Source organism: Anomaloglossus baeobatrachus, chromosome 1, assembly GCF_048569485.1.
Source record: "Anomaloglossus baeobatrachus isolate aAnoBae1 chromosome 1, aAnoBae1.hap1, whole genome shotgun sequence".
NCBI lineage: Eukaryota > Metazoa > Chordata > Amphibia > Anura > Aromobatidae > Anomaloglossus > Anomaloglossus baeobatrachus.
Genome location: NC_134353.1, coordinates 325,528,313 through 325,544,800, shown reverse-complemented (window position 1 = coordinate 325,544,800; position 16,488 = coordinate 325,528,313). Strand labels below are relative to the sequence as shown.

General features: G+C 48.7%; 1 protein-coding gene across 4 annotated transcripts in view; it reads left to right on the top strand.

Annotated features, from left to right (window-relative positions):
- Positions 1–16,488, top strand: part of PTPN13 (protein tyrosine phosphatase non-receptor type 13) — a 427,557-nt gene that overhangs the window by 185,779 nt on the left and 225,290 nt on the right. For all 4 annotated transcript variants that reach the window (XM_075351805.1, XM_075351812.1, XM_075351792.1 and 1 more), the window contains exons 4-6: positions 12,859–12,924; positions 14,869–15,054; positions 15,541–15,625. In XM_075351805.1, coding sequence (XP_075207920.1) covers positions 12,859–12,924; positions 14,869–15,054; positions 15,541–15,625 — 337 coding nt within the window. The remainder of the gene's footprint in view (positions 1–12,858; positions 12,925–14,868; positions 15,055–15,540; positions 15,626–16,488) is intronic.

Below are 16,488 nucleotides of genomic sequence, written 5' to 3'. Positions count from 1 at the left end.
TGTGATCCTTTTTTTCTCAGCAGCTATTAGTCATTACAGTCATGTACAGGAGCAGTTACAGTGTTCTCTGCTACATGATAGCATTGTGTTTAGAAAAACGGATGTCACTACAATGGTCCGTGTGCCGTCCGTGTGCCATCCGTTTTTTTTGTTCTCGCACCCATAGACCTGCATTGGACAGACTCACACGAGAAACTCTAGAAATCTCAGCATGCTGCGATTTTTTTTCTCAGTCTCAGATCGGAGCTGCAACAATGATTAGCATTGGTTCGAGTGCAATGCGAGATTTTCTCGCATTGCACTCGTGCGAGTCAATCGTAAGTGTGACGCCGGCCTAATAATGTAAATGTGACAACAAAGCCCAGAAACCTTTTAAAAAAATTGACTTGATGAGGGGTCTCATTAAACTCCCTAACACCTTGCATTATATAAATGGAAAATGCCAAAATACTAATATTAAATAGGTTACCAGAATTCGGGCAAATCGTATCCTTATGTCCATTACTGTGACGCATAGTCAGCAATTCAACTCAACCCAAAATGTTTTGCGCTCATATCAAATTCTTAGGTGCACTAGCCTCACCGGTTCCTGAATATTTGCCTAATGAATGCTACTTTTCTAAAAATATTCTGTCATTGTTTAGCAATGGAATGTCCCACTGGCTGTGAGATAAGAATCCATCTGGTCCTACATGATTTATAGCATTAAAAAGAGGAATTAAAATGGCGCGAGATGGTTAAAGCACAAGTCAGAGTAAATTGAGAGCTTGCAGGTTGACTGTCAGACATTTGATGGAAGACTGGATGGGATTGTAAAAATTTAGTCAAATGTTACAAATTGTTAGCACCCATAGGCTAAACAGGACCGTACATTGAAAGTTTGACATTTTATTTTGTAATATCTCGTTTTTTTAATGGAATCTACAATTCAATACAATACAATCTGATGAATTTCACCACCAAAGTGCTTCATCAGCCATATACCTCTATCTCCTTATTATGTAAAAAACATGGATCATTTGCTGAGATGAGTCATGTTTATTAGAATCAAAGGAGAGCAGGTCTCATGTGATCAGCAATACTACGGTAGAAAAGTCCCAAACCAGTTTCTTTCAGCAGGTGGAATATTTTGAAGACGATCTTCATTAGACATAGAGTACACAGTTGATTGCACATCCATGTTGCTTCTATTTTGGAAACCTCTGCAAAATCCTTTTACATTAAGTCCGGTTTGGGACGGAACTTGAACCCGAACATGAGCCTGGACGCCAAACCCCATATAAGTCTAATGGGCCTCAAACATTGTGCTGTAAAATGTTCATAAAGGCTAGGGGGATTAGAGCAGGACAGTTATACTTACCGAGTCTCTGCGCGACTATCACACTGCTTCTGGGTCACCTCATTAACTCTCATGTATATTCACTGCTTCCCCCACCCACCCTCTGTGACAATGCCTGTGATTGGTTGCAGTCAGACTGCCGACATGCCATCGTCTGTGATTGTTTTTTTTTCCAAATAATTGGAAAAAATTGTGTAGGGTCCCTCATATATTAATAAAGCAGACATTGACGGCTGCGGCCCCCAGCTTGCATTTTGGTGCGGCTTTGATGCGTTTTTTGCCAGTTCCCATTAGGTCACACCTGCGGTACTGTGGGAACCCGAGCTGTGGCCTCAAATGAAGTAATTGAACTCAATGCCAGATTACCGGATTAGGCAATGTGTGCACATTGAGTAATTAGGTGCAGACATTTCTACACCAAATCTGCATCTCCTGGCAAAAAAAATGCACCAAAACTACATTCTGCAGGTCAACTCAGTGACATCACAGCTGTCTCTCCGTCAGTGTGTCCCTGAAGCTGCACTGAGCGTTCACGTTTTTTAGTGTGACTGCACACTGCAACCTCAGATGTAGCAGAGCTGGGATCATTGTGGGATCTGTGTGGATTACGTTGGACCTGTAGGGGGGTTTTGAGGGTTAATAAATTGGGGAAAGAAGGTGTTTTTTCTTTGTTTGTTTTTAAATGAAGGATTATTATTTGTGTTTATTTATTTTTACTCACAAGACTAGTAATGGGGGAGTCTCATAGACCCCCTCTCCTTTACTAACTTTGGGCTTGATGACAGCTGTGATTGTTTTTTTTGTCAAAGCACAGCTGTCATTAATTCCTTATATTACCCAAATTGCCATTGCACCAGGGTCAGCTGCAGGCTGCTATTTTTAGGCTGGTGGGGGCCCAATAACCATGGCCCTCCTCAGCCTGAGAATACCATCCCCCAGCTGTCTGCTTTATTTTGGCTGAGTATCAAAATTGGGGGGACCACACGTCATTTTTTAAAATGTATTATTTAAATAATTTAAAAAAAGCCGCATTGGGTCCTTTGTATATGTTAATACACACTCAAAATAACACACACATTTGGGGGCTGCAAACTGTAGCTGTCTGCTTTATATGTGCTGGGTATCAATATATGGGAGTCCCTATGCCATTTTTTTCCAATTATTTATCTATTTTTACACTCGACAACCAGTCACAGGCGCTGTCATGCTGGCAGTATGACTGCAACCAATCACAGATGCTGTCATCGAGGCTGGGAGGGCGAAGCAGTGAATATGCATGAAGGTTCATGAGCAGAGCTGGAAGCAGTTTGACAGCCGCGCGGAGACTTCTTAGGAGCATAATTCTCCTGCAAAATCTCTATTTTGCTTTCTTTAAACTTTTTTTTCTTTTTTTCATTTTTATCTGAGTGGCTGCACCCGAACAGTAACACGGACTGTTCTGAGAAATCCGTGTTCGGGATCCATGCACAGCCGGTATGGAACCCGAACTTTTCAGTTCAGGTTCGCCCTTCAGTATTTAAAACATGATATCCATTAGTCCCAACTACCCATGAAATATATGTTTGAACAAGACAATTGTTTGTTTATTTGATTATTAAAAAAGTCTTTTCTCACCTCCCGTGCCAGAACCGCTCCACTAGTATTTGAACTCGTATTGCCGGGGCTCTTGTGACATTGTTCTAAACATTTATCGCTGGCTTCTGTCTCCATGCCTTCAGACACAGGAGCAATCAACAGGAAGTGAGCGGCAGCTGCAGCACTCACTTCCTATTATTTACGTAGCTGTCCGAAGGGAGATTGAATCTGGCGCTGATTGGTAGCGGGGATCTCGTGTCACAATAGAGTCACGTGGGCCCCGGCAACGCAAGTTCCGACAGAGTTGCAACCGTTTCGGCATCAGAGGTGAGTATAAGCTTTTTTATTTTTATCGGGGTCGCACATGGAGAATGAGAAGGAGTTGTCCAAGTAGTGGACAACGCCTTTAATAAAGTTCTGTCACCCAGCATTTCTAGGTGAAATGATACCAGTACACCTATATACTGATTGAACACCATGACAATTATATTGTGCTGCAACATAAACCACATTTTACCCTCAGGCTTTGAAAGTAGTGTTACCTAGCTAGAGTTAAATATCCTAAATCTTTTGAAGCCCAAATTTCAAAGGAGAAAGCTACAAAAGATAGAAAAAACAAAAGGCAATTTCTGTCCTCTGATGTTTTGTACCCAACACCTTTATCTTATCAGGAATAGGTAATTTCTTAAAATATACGGATCTCCATCAAAGCAGAGTATAATCCAAACAATATAAAAATAATACCATTTATCTAGCAGCAGACAGAATTAGTAAAACTGAAGCTTGTAGATCACGCACTATTATTATTATTATTATTATTATTATTATTATTATTATTATTAGTAGTAGTAGTAGTAGTAGTAGTAGTAGTAGTAGTAGTAGTAGTAGTATTAACCCCTTCGATTGCGTTATTCTGTTAGGAGGTGCTGTTTTTCATTGTACGAATATTATATAGTCAGACTTGAACTTTGTTGCCATCAGATGGTGCAAAATAATTGTAAATCGATGCTTTTCTATGGGGGAACAACCAAAGTGGCCTTGTAGATTTATCCTTATTATTCCATATGATATTTATTCATGTGGATAAATCTCAATTGTCAAATAAAGTGTCTTTTTTGTATTTGAGACAAACAAAATTGCATTGAAAAGTATTCACATAGGAGTGGTCTTCTCAATGATGAAGGCATAATTTGTGGTTGAACTGAAAATCTGGCCTGAATAAGAAATCTTCTCAAAAATGAGGTCTTGTCAAGAGATTTTTCTGTATAAAATTTGAGAGAACATTTTTATTTATTTCCTGTGTGCATTTTATCCTTAACCCAAAGTGTGAGGTAAATCCGGAGATATGACGATAAATCATGATATTCAAGTATGTCAGGAAGCCCTCTCCTGGTGTCACCCCCCCTTTCCTTCACACAACTGGTTTAGCAACAAATCCCATGGCCATCTCCTGTGATATGGAGATGAGGTGGTGTGGGAACAATGGACACAGGATGACTCCCTGCCGTCACCCTGTAACAAGAGTTGTATCTCATTAGCAAGGCTATGGAACTAGCTAGACAGAACGACTCCAGAAAAAAATGGTTCATATCTCGCAAGCCATATTTCCGATAAATACGGCAACCATAAAAATGGTGTCTCCGCATGCGGACGATGCCGGCACACCCTTTTTATGGGAGCAGGACATTGGGAAATGCCCCAGGCGTGATATCAGCCAATGGGGAACTGGCAGACAGGTCATGAGTCCCCTCGTTCTGTAGCTAAATTCATAACTGTCACAATGAGAGCATTGGCGTCCGCCTACGACGCTCCCAGGCAAAGTTATGGCCCATATTCCATGTTGTGGATTGTCCATAACTCAAGCCAGGGGTGGAGCAGTGCTCCCTCTGAGGTCACTAAGGTAGGAGGGGACCTGGATTTGCCCAGGTTGATAACCCTACTTCGGCCATTTTCCAGTGTTCTTTTCGCTGGGGGCACGTGTAGGAAACATCTGTGGGAAGGATCCTAGAAACCTGGGTACAGCGCCCCCCTGTGGCCAGACGCAACAAGGTAACTGCTGGAACTGTGTATGCCTGTTTGTAACCCATGCTTTGACTGTAACTGTACTCTGACATATGTATATTCTGTAGATTCCCTATTGTATATATTGTAGTTTCTAGTGTGCTTTAGGCTGATTAAATTATATCATTAATCTTGGGCTGTTCTGTTATCTCGATCTTGAATCCCACGTCTGTGTGTTCGGCTAATAGTTACCGTAAATCGGTTGGTGGCAGCGAATTGTGCCAAGGATTATTGTGGGGAGGCCAGTGAGATTCGGGGAGATTTTATATATTCCGCCCGCGGAGGTCGGGGGAATATATACCTTACTCTCACCGGGGACCCTTCAATAATCGGCATAAGTAGTATAGCGGCCTCCTTGCTTATGGTCGGGCAATTCCATAATTGGCCTGACTATAAGAGGGGCGCTAGAGAGCGCGTCACGTGCTCTGTCTGTCGGTCGGGAGGTATAAAGGAGGGGTGACCCCCACTTGTTACCCCCCGATTGTGACGTACTGGTAGCCAGCGCGGGGGATTTCTGAGTGACCCCCCCGGTGGTTTGTGACATATTGGTGGCAAGCGGTGGGATCGAGATAATAGTGTGTGTGAGTGTGAGACCCATACTCCCAGACACTAAAGACTGCCTGCAGCAGCTGTGGCTGCTGGGGTCTTCAGACCAGACCAACACTAGAGTGTCAGAGTGCAGATACTGTAAGGTGTGTGGAGGCATCAGGTGTCAGTTCTGTGTCAGTGACCAAAAGTCTGCAAGAATGGCTGATGGCACCAGGAGCAGAGCTATGCAACTGGCCAATGCTAAGGCAGGAGCCGAAGAGAGGGAGGACGGTGCTGTGGACAGTAATGAGGAGGTTGCCCACGAGTCCTCCAGGAGCTCGACGCCAGAGAACAGCTCTGCAGAGGACATTGCACAACCTGGCACTGCTGGACAAGATGAGGAGGAGCTCGCCCAAGGGTCCTCAACGAGCCAGATGCCAGTCCTCCGCTCTGAAATGGACAGTGAATCACCAGGCTCCGCAGCGGGCCGCAGATCACCACGTGCCATTCCACCGAGCCTGGGAGGCTCGGATAGCCTTCTTCAAATGGCTATGGCCCTTCTCCAGGCTGGAGACCAGAAGGGCTACAAGGAACTCCTGGCAGAGCGCAGGGCAGAGCGGCAGGCAGCGCGTGACGCTGAGGCTGCGGAGCGGCACGCAGAGCGTGAGGCTGCGGAGCGAGAGCGGCAGGCAGCGCGTGAAGAGCGAGAGCGACAGGCAGACCGTGACTACCAGCTGCAGCTAGCTCAGCTCCGGCCCTCATCAGCCACATGTGACCTTCGAGACACCAAACTTCCAAAGGTCCGTGTTGAGGACTTCCCAGTGCTGGAGAAGGATGGAGACTTGGACTCTTTCTTGACTGCTTTTGAACGGACTTGCTTGCAGCACCATCTGGACAAGGACCAGTGGGCCAAATACCTGACCCCCCGTTTAAGGGGTAAGGCCCTGGATATCCTTGGGGACTTGCCTGCTGAGGCAGATCAGGGCTACGACACCATCAAGCGGGCCCTGATCCAACAGTACAACCTCACTCCAGAGTCCTACCGCAAGAAGTTCCGGAGCCTACAGAAGGGACCAAAGGACTCCTGGGCTGACCACCGGCGGGCACTTGCCCGAGCTGCCGACCACTGGACCCAAGGCCTGCAGCTTTCCACCGGACCGGAGATCCTGGACTTGTTCATCACGGAGCAACTCTTGTGGAACTGCCCTGAGGATCTCCGCCAGTTCATCCGAGACCAGAAGCCAAAGGGGTCCACGGCTACAGCTGCCCTTGCCGATGACTACACCAACAACCGGGCCCCTGAGGCCAGGAGAGCGGCCACCAGCAGCACCTGGAGAGGGGGTAAGATGAATTCGGCGACTGCCCCACCTGCCCCTAGACTGCAGGGGGTGTCCCCCTCAACTCCCCTCTCCAGGCCCGTGGCGGAACCAAGACGGTGCCACCAGTGCAACCTACCTGGACACTTCAAGGCCATGTGCCGTCAGCGTCCCAAGGCCCCGGCTCCGTCCCCGTCCCAAGGGCCGCCCAAGGTGTATTGTGTGGGTGGGGGTGGTGGTAGGTCCCTGGACAGCTTCCAACCTGTCACCGTCGGCCGGTCTGTGACCATAGGACTGCGAGACAGCGCCTCGGAGGTGACTCTGGTGCGGCCTGAGATGGTGTCCCCCCAAGACTTGATCCCTGGAAAAACCCTCGCTGTCTCCGGGATTGGAGGCATTGACCCGGCGCTGCCTGTTGCTGACATTTATGTGGACTGGGGCGCAGGGCGAGGGGTGAGGGAGGTGGGGGTAACTGATCGGATCCCCGCAAACGTGCTACTTGGGACAGATTTGGGGCAGATAACCTCCCAGTTTGGGCCCCAACCAAGGGCTGAACCTTCAGCCAGTACTGACATGCCTCCGGACAATGTTAATGTGTTATCTATGAATGATGTGAGAGAGGGGGGAGTGAACTCTGATATTTCTGCTTGCATAGACACCATAGACACACACACAGCTGCAGCTGTGACAGGGGAGGGGGTCAGAGAAAGGTGTGACAATGCCTCTACAAGTAACCAGCCTGTGAGCTGGGATCTGTTGCCCTCTGCAGGGATAAGCAGAGAGCAGGGTGCTGCAGGGGGAGGACCAGTGTGTGGGGTGGGGGCTACCACAGCAAATGTGGGGTCCCCAGAGATTTCACAGCGGGGTTCTGTTGCTGCAGGAGGGGAACAGGCAGGTGAGATTGGGGCCGGTCCAGGAGCGGAAGTGCTCCCAGGTAAGATCTCGGTGCATGGTTCCCCCACAACCGGGGTGTCAGGAAGCCAGGTAGGTCTGCCTGAACCGGCGACTTGGTCAGGAACGGAGGAGGAGCAGGCACGACCCACGGTCGCAGCGGCTGTGGCCGCTGTCACCCGCAGTGGGAGTGCTGGAAGCCAAGGGGCCTCCCGGAGGTCCGATAGCTCTTCCCCTTCTGACCAAGTGGCAGCCGAGTCAGGTGGAGGCCAGGACACAGGTCCCGGGGTACTGACTGAAGATGTGACAGTCTCGTCGATTCTGGCCACATCTAGTCAGGGGTTTCAGGCAGCGTTAGAAGCTGACGACAGCCTGAAAGCTCTTAAGGAGCAGGCGGCACAGCCTCCCTCGGACTCGGACCCGGAGCGAGTGGTCTGGGACCAAGGACGGCTGTACCGGGCCACGGTCCAGCAGGGTTCACCGGAGGCGTGGCCCAGGGACCGACAGTTGGTGGTACCCTATCCGTTCCGGACGGAGTTGTTGCGGATCGCACATGAGATTCCGATGGCCGGACACCTAGGGATCGCTAAGACCAAGGCCAGGTTAAACCAGCATTTCTACTGGCCAAAAATGGGGGCCGATGTGGCTGCCTACTGCCGTTCGTGTGAAACCTGTCAGAGAGTGGGGAAGGCGGGGCCACGCCCCAAAGCCCCACTAGTATCTCTGCCAATCATCGATGAGCCTTTCAGGAGGGTGGCTGTGGATCTGGTCGGCCCGCTGGCCATCCCCAGCAGCTCCGGGAAACGCTTCCTACTGACGGTAGTGGACTATGCCACCCGGTACCCAGAAGCAGTGGCCTTGTCGTCCATTCGGGCTGACAAGGTGGCCACCGCATTGCTGGAGATTTTCTCCCGAGTGGGTTTTCCCCAGGAAATGCTCACTGACCGGGGGACCCAATTCATGTCCCAGCTGATGGAGGCCCTCTGTAAGCAAGTCCAGGTGCGACATCTGGTGGCCAGCCCGTACCATCCACAGACTAATGGCCTGTGCGAGCGGTTCAATGGCACCTTAAAGCAGATGCTTAAGATGTTGGTCGACTCCCATGGGCGTGACTGGGAGCGGTATCTCCCACACCTGTTATTTGCTTACCGGGAGGTTCCACAGGCCTCAACAGGATTCTCACCGTTTGAGCTCCTGTACGGGCGACGTGTGCGGGGCCCCCTGGCTCTGGTGAAAGAGGCTTGGGAAGGGGATTTGGCCACCCCTGGAGTGTCGGTTATCGAGTATGTCATGCGCTTCCGGGACAAAATGCAGGCCTTGACGCAACTGGTACACGACAATATGGCTCAAGCCCAGGCCGATCAGAAGCGTTGGTACGACCAGAACGCTTGTGAGAGGACCTACCAAGTGGGTCAAAAGGTGTGGGTACTGGTCCCCGTACCACAGGACAAGCTTCAGGCAGCCTGGGAAGGCCCATACCTCGTGTACCAGCAGCTCAACCCTGTAACGTACCTGGTCACCCTGGACCCTGCCCGTGGAAGGCGGAAGCCCTTCCATGTGAACATGATGAAGGCACATCATGAGCGGGAGGCATGTGCGCTCCCCGTGTGCAACCTGCCCGAGGAGGGAGAAGCGGAAACCCTCTTGGATATGCTAGCCCAGGTTAGGGCAGGCGGATCCATTGAGGATGTGGAGGTTGGCCACCAGCTCTTGGAGGACCAACGGTCCCAGCTGTGGGCCACCCTACACCCCTTCCGGGGGTTGTTTACCAACCAGCCCGGAAGGACTGACTTGGCTGTCCATCACGTGGACACTGGGGATCATCCCCGATCCGGCGTTCAGCATATCGGGTCTCCCTGGAGGTGCAGCAACACATGCGCCAGGAGATTGACGAGATGCTGAAGCTGGGGGTGATCCAGGCATCCAACAGCGCTTGGGCCTCGCCTGTAGTCCTCGTCCCTAAGAAGGACCGAACCACTCGGTTCTGCGTGGACTACAGGGGGCTCAATGCGGTCACGGTCGCCGATGCGTACCCAATGCCACGCATCGATGACCTGCTCGATCAGTTGGCCGGGGCTCAGTACCTGACCATCATGGATCTGAGCCGGGGATATTGGCAGATCCCCCTGACTCGCAAGGCCAGGGAACGCTCTGCCTTTATTACCCCATTTGGACTGTACGAGTCCACGGTGATGCCATTCGGGATGAGGAATGCCCCTGCCACTTTCCAGCGGATGGTCAACACCCTGCTCAAGGGACTTGAAGGGTACGCGGCCGCGTACCTGGATGACATTGCCGTCTTCAGTCCCACCTGGGAGGACCACCTAGAGCATCTAGCACAGGTGCTCAGGCGGATCCACCGGGCAGGTTTGACCATCAAGCCGGGAAAGTGTCAGCTGGCCATGAGCGAGGTCCAGTACCTCGGTCACCGGGTAGGTGGGAGAACACTGAAGCCCGAGCCTGAGAAAGTGGAAGCCATCGCATCCTGGCCCACCCCCAGGACCAAGAAGCAGGTGATGTCCTTCTTGGGGACCGCTGGGTACTATAGGAGGTTTGTTCCATGCTATAGTAGCCTGGCAAAGCCCTTGACGGACCGCACCAAGAAGAAGCTGCCCTCTGCAGTCGATTGGACAATGGACTGCGAGACAGCCTTCCGGGCCCTAAAGGACGCCCTGTCCAGCCCGCCCGTGCTACAGGCAGCCGACTTCACGCGGCCGTTTGTAGTACAGACCGACGCCAGTGACTTCGGCCTCGGTGCGGTGCTCAGCCAGGTGGACTCTGCGAGCCAAGAGCACCCAGTCTTGTACCTGAGCAGGAAGCTGTTACCAAGGGAAGTTGCCTATTCCACGATGGAGAAGGAGTGCCTGGCCATAGTGTGGGCCCTGCAGCGTCTGCAACCCTATCTATACGGGCGCCACTTCATCGTGGAGACGGACCACAATCCCCTCAGCTGGTTGCACACCGTCTCTGGGACGAATGGGCGATTGTTGCGATGGAGCCTTGCGCTCCAGCAATACAACTTCACCATTCGCCACAAAAGGGGCCGTGACCACGGTAACGCAGACGGGCTGTCCCGACAAGGAGAGGTCGCGGACGGGCGCACGGGGGAACACCGGAGTGTGCTGCCCCCTAGCGCCCTCAAAAGGGGGGAGGTGTGAGGTAAATCCGGAGATATGACGATAAATCATGATATTCAAGTATGTCAGGAAGCCCTCTCCTGGTGTCACCCCCCCTTTCCTTCACACAACTGGTTTAGCAACAAATCCCATGGCCATCTCCTGTGATATGGAGATGAGGTGGTGTGGGAACAATGGACACAGGATGACTCCCTGCCGTCACCCTGTAACAAGAGTTGTATCTCATTAGCAAGGCTATGGAACTAGCTAGACAGAACGACTCCAGAAAAAAATGGTTCATATCTCGCAAGCCATATTTCCGATAAATACGGCAACCATAAAAATGGTGTCTCCGCATGCGGACGATGCCGGCACACCCTTTTTATGGGAGCAGGACATTGGGAAATGCCCCAGGCGTGATATCAGCCAATGGGGAACTGGCAGACAGGTCATGAGTCCCCTCGTTCTGTAGCTAAATTCATAACTGTCACAATGAGAGCATTGGCGTCCGCCTACGACGCTCCCAGGCAAAGTTATGGCCCATATTCCATGTTGTGGATTGTCCATAACTCAAGCCAGGGGTGGAGCAGTGCTCCCTCTGAGGTCACTAAGGTAGGAGGGGACCTGGATTTGCCCAGGTTGATAACCCTACTTCGGCCATTTTCCAGTGTTCTTTTCGCTGGGGGCACGTGTAGGAAACATCTGTGGGAAGGATCCTAGAAACCTGGGTACAGCGCCCCCCTGTGGCCAGACGCAACAAGGTAACTGCTGGAACTGTGTATGCCTGTTTGTAACCCATGCTTTGACTGTAACTGTACTCTGACATATGTATATTCTGTAGATTCCCTATTGTATATATTGTAGTTTCTAGTGTGCTTTAGGCTGATTAAATTATATCATTAATCTTGGGCTGTTCTGTTATCTCGATCTTGAATCCCACGTCTGTGTGTTCGGCTAATAGTTACCGTAAATCGGTTGGTGGCAGCGAATTGTGCCAAGGATTATTGTGGGGAGGCCAGTGAGATTCGGGGAGATTTTATATATTCCGCCCGCGGAGGTCGGGGGAATATATACCTTACTCTCACCGGGGACCCTTCAATAATCGGCATAAGTAGTATAGCGGCCTCCTTGCTTATGGTCGGGCAATTCCATAATTGGCCTGACTATAAGAGGGGCGCTAGAGAGCGCGTCACGTGCTCTGTCTGTCGGTCGGGAGGTATAAAGGAGGGGTGACCCCCACTTGTTACCCCCCGATTGTGACGTACTGGTAGCCAGCGCGGGGGATTTCTGAGTGACCCCCCCGGTGGTTTGTGACACAAAGTCATAGATGAGGTGAATGCAGTAATGATATCATAAGGCCGGTGGCCGTTGGGAATCGTCCCATCTGCATGGAATGTTAATCTTCTGTGTTGTCCTTCCTTTTGTGCAGCTTGTAGTCCATTGTAACTATTTCATCTCTCTCCAAATGTTTGCACGACACTTCTGTCTACTGAGTTTGTATTTCCTTTTTCTGCTTTCATATCTATGTAAAGATTTATAGAGAAATATAGGTTATCGGATGTGTGCAATTCAGTGTCATAGTGGGCTGCCAAGGGCCCACAAATAACATGGACTCCGGTGTCCACTGTTCAGCTTCATGGAAGTATAGTAACAAACTCAGATATAAGAATGATGACATGCTTCCTCTGTCTGTACATAATGAATTTTGTGTAATATACCAGCGACTGCTCATATAGGGTGGTGGGGGTCCGAAACCTGCATAGGGGCCCACCAGAGGATTCACCAGTTCCCGTGTGGGCCAGTCCAAGTCTGATGTTGTTCCAATTGTGGATAGGACATTGGGTCATTCATATCTTTTACTATGTACATTGTGTTTGTTACTACACTTCTTGTTTCAGGGTAGCATTAAATAATATTTTTCTATGATACTGCGGACGATTAGATGTCATTGAGGTTATTAGTATTTCCTGTAAAAAGCATCCACTTTGTAACTTCTTGTATTCCTAATGATGTTTCTCTATTTCCTCTGCAGATTCACATTTATTCCCTGGGAATGACCTTGTACTGGGGAGCAGACTATAATGTACCTCAGAGTCAGGTAAATATCCAATCACTGATCTTGTATGCAGATAAAAGTGAATCTCTCAACAGAGTTTTGCTACCTTTTAATATTTCAGGAGCAGAGACACTGCGTTACTTACTGGGCTGCTTGCTGCAGTTTTGATAAACTCACTGTTTTATCTGCTGTCGATCTACATGCTGAGCTCTATATAACACTACCCACACCTCTGATTTCCAGCTTTCTGTGTATACCATGCATAGGCAGAAACTACTAATTAGTGTTGGGGCAGGGTCATGCAGAGTATGGAGGACTATATGGTAGCAGGAGTACTGGTCCACTATTGATAATCCCCTGATAATAAAACAATGATTTTATCAAAACTACAGTAAGCAGCCCAGTAAGTGACACATCGCTGGAATCAGGGTCTCGGTCTTTCGTCTCTACAGATTAGCTGGCAAAAACCTGATGACAGATTCCCTTTTAACATTGAACACACCATTTTATGTATGCAGTTATTAGATTAGATAGACTGATTGGACAGCATTCTAAGGGGTACATAGCGAGATAGCTAGCGAGATCGCTGCTGAGTCACAGGTTTTGTGACGCACCAGTGACCTCATCAGCGATCTCACTGTGTGTGACACTAAGCAGCGACCTGGCTCCTGCTGTGAAATCGCTGCTCGTTACACACAGTGCTGGTTCATTTTTTGGACGTTGCTCTCCCGCTGTGAAGCACACATCGCTGTGTGTGACAGCGAGAGAGCAGTGATCTGAATGTGCAGGGATTAGGGAGCCGACGTCTGGAAGCTGCAGACGCTGGTAGCCAAGGTACACATTGGGTAACCAAGTGAAGAGCTTTGCTTTACCTTGGTTACTAGCGTACGCCGCTCTCAGGCTGCCAGTGCTGGCTCCCTGCACACGTAGCCAGAGTACACATCGGGTAACTAAGCAAAGCGCTTTGCTTAGTAACCCGATGTGTACCCTGGTTACCAGCGCACACCGCTTAGCGCTGGCTCCCTGCACTCGTAGCCAGGGTACACATCGGCATTTTGCTTAGTTACCCGATATTTACCTTGGTTACCAAGCGCAGCAACGTTTCCACGAGTCGCTGCGGGCTGGTGGCTGATCACTGGTCGCTGGTGAGATCTGCTTGATTGACAGCTCACCAGCGACCATGTAGCGACGCATCAACGATCCTGACCAGGTCATATCGTGGTCAGAATCACTGGTACGTCGTTTAGTGAGACGGTACCCTAACGGTCTCTTCCTACATCAGCAATCCTGATATCTCCAAAATTAGATTAGACAGGGAGGTAGGGTAGTAGGTCGAAGAACAACTTCTTCTTACCTCAGCTTTCATAATATCACCAGTATTTTATTAGAAAGACAGGGTGGGCAGCAGGGTTAGCTGCCTCTTTTTGCCTCATCACCCTCATATATCCCAAATATTAGAACCGAAAGATGGGGTTGACAGCAGTATGAAAAGTCTCTTCTTATTTCAACATCCCTTGTATCTCCAGTAATATATCAAAAATTTGGTAGGGACAGCATTGTGAGCGCTCTATTCTAACCTCAGCAACCTTGGAAGCAATGGTATTAGATCATTAAGACAGAGATACCAGCAGTGTGAGCAGCCTCTTCTTACTTTATCCCCCTGGTTTCTCCAGTATACGATTAAATATCCAGCGTGGACAGCAATGATTGCAGCCTCTTTTTACCACGGCACCCCTTGTATTGCCAATATTAGATCAGACTATCCACATCTTCGTACATATAAAGAAATGGGTAGGAGCAACAAGTTACAGACAAATGCCTCCATATACCTTTAGCTTTAGTTCTTGATTAAGTAGTCACTCATGGCCAAAATATGCATCAAAATGGCTTTATATCACTACATACCCATGTGTCTTTTTGTTTTTCTGTATGTGTACGTGTCATTTTGTATGATTGTTATATGGATGTGTTTTGTTTTTTTTGCAGCCTATCAAATTGGGGGAGCGCTTGAACAGTATTTTGCTGGACATGTGTGATGACAGTTGTATAACAAGACTGACTACGCGCACGGTTTTGGATGGCTGCAGTGCCTTCATTCGCAACAACAACTGTGCACCTTCCTTTTACTACATCAAACAGCTGGTAAAGCTGGTACTTGGCAGCCTAACTTGGGTGAGTAATGTTATAAATTGGATTAGCGACGCAAGAAGACATGTTAGTGCCCATTTACAAAGGCTGAACGCAGCCATTAAATGACCAATGATCGTCTACAGACAAGTCGGTGTGCGGTCTGCGGTCATTGGGCTGATTAGACCACCCTGCTATATGCACAGACTGATCATTACGATCAGTTGTTTTGTGCGGATAGAACATGATATTGTAATTCTGATTTTTATGCTTGTTTAAAAAAATCATCTTACCCAACATTTTGCTCATTTATCAGGTTATTATTTGCCTAATTAGAAATTTCAGTAATCAGGAACGAGCGTTCCTCGGATTGCCTGAATAAATTTACCCTTTCCTTTTTGCTACCCTTACATTCTCATGAACTGATAACATCAAATGTTATAGAAATATCCTTTTTTTTTTGTAAAAAAAAATAATCCCAAAACGCTACTTCTTTAATTCTATAGTTGTTGTATTGTTTCTTCCTTACAGATGGATCAGGCGGGCAATAAGGTAAATGAATCAGATCGCAGTCAGGCAATCCGTGACCGACTACGAGGGAAAGGGCTGCCATCAGGTTTGTGCCAATTCTTATTGTAAAATCGTTTCATCTTCTTGCTTTTTTTGTGCTTCCATGAGATACATTTTTCCCGTTCTCTGACCTAGTGGAATAACACAACTTAATTTTGCTTGCTGTAGACATTTTTTTGTGAAATTTCTGAATGACCATGGATATGTTGCCTTTTTTATTGTATTTTTTTAATACACTCATTACCTCTAATTTTGTGAGTTTACTCACAAGTGGGTTTCCTTTACACTTTCCAAATTTTTGATTTGCTTGTATTGGGACCCCCTGTAGGTTATTGAGTCTTTTAAAATGGCAACTAGGATTTTTCTATATGTGTTTTTGTAAAACAAAGAAAAAATATAACCCATTGTCTCGCCCTTTTCATATGCTCAGTTAGAGCATGTAGGTATCGCGATGAGACCCCACTTAAAAGTGGCATCTTTATGAGTGACAGTCCATCTGTTAAAGGGAACCTGTCACCTGATATTTCGCTATTAAACTAAAAGATTCCCACTCTGCAGCTCCTGGGCTGCATTTGTGACGCCCTGGACTAGCCAAGTAGTCACAGACATACCAACACACACACCCCCACCCTATGCAGTTACAGCAGCCAAACACAAAACCCTTGTTGCCTCCCTCCAGGGTCTGATGTCCACACCAGGTGGGGCGGAGCCAGGCGGTTGGCCCCACCCACCGAGCAGTTCACAGGCCTGGAGGCGGGAAAAGCAGGCAGTCTAGTTTTGGAGGTGAAAGTGAGAGGAGGAAAAGGTCTGCGTTTGCCTGGGTAGGAGCCCAGGCACTGACAGCAAGGTTGGCAGACGGTGGTGGCCGTCTGCAGGAGTTGGTGAAACTCTGCAAAGCCGTAAGGACCG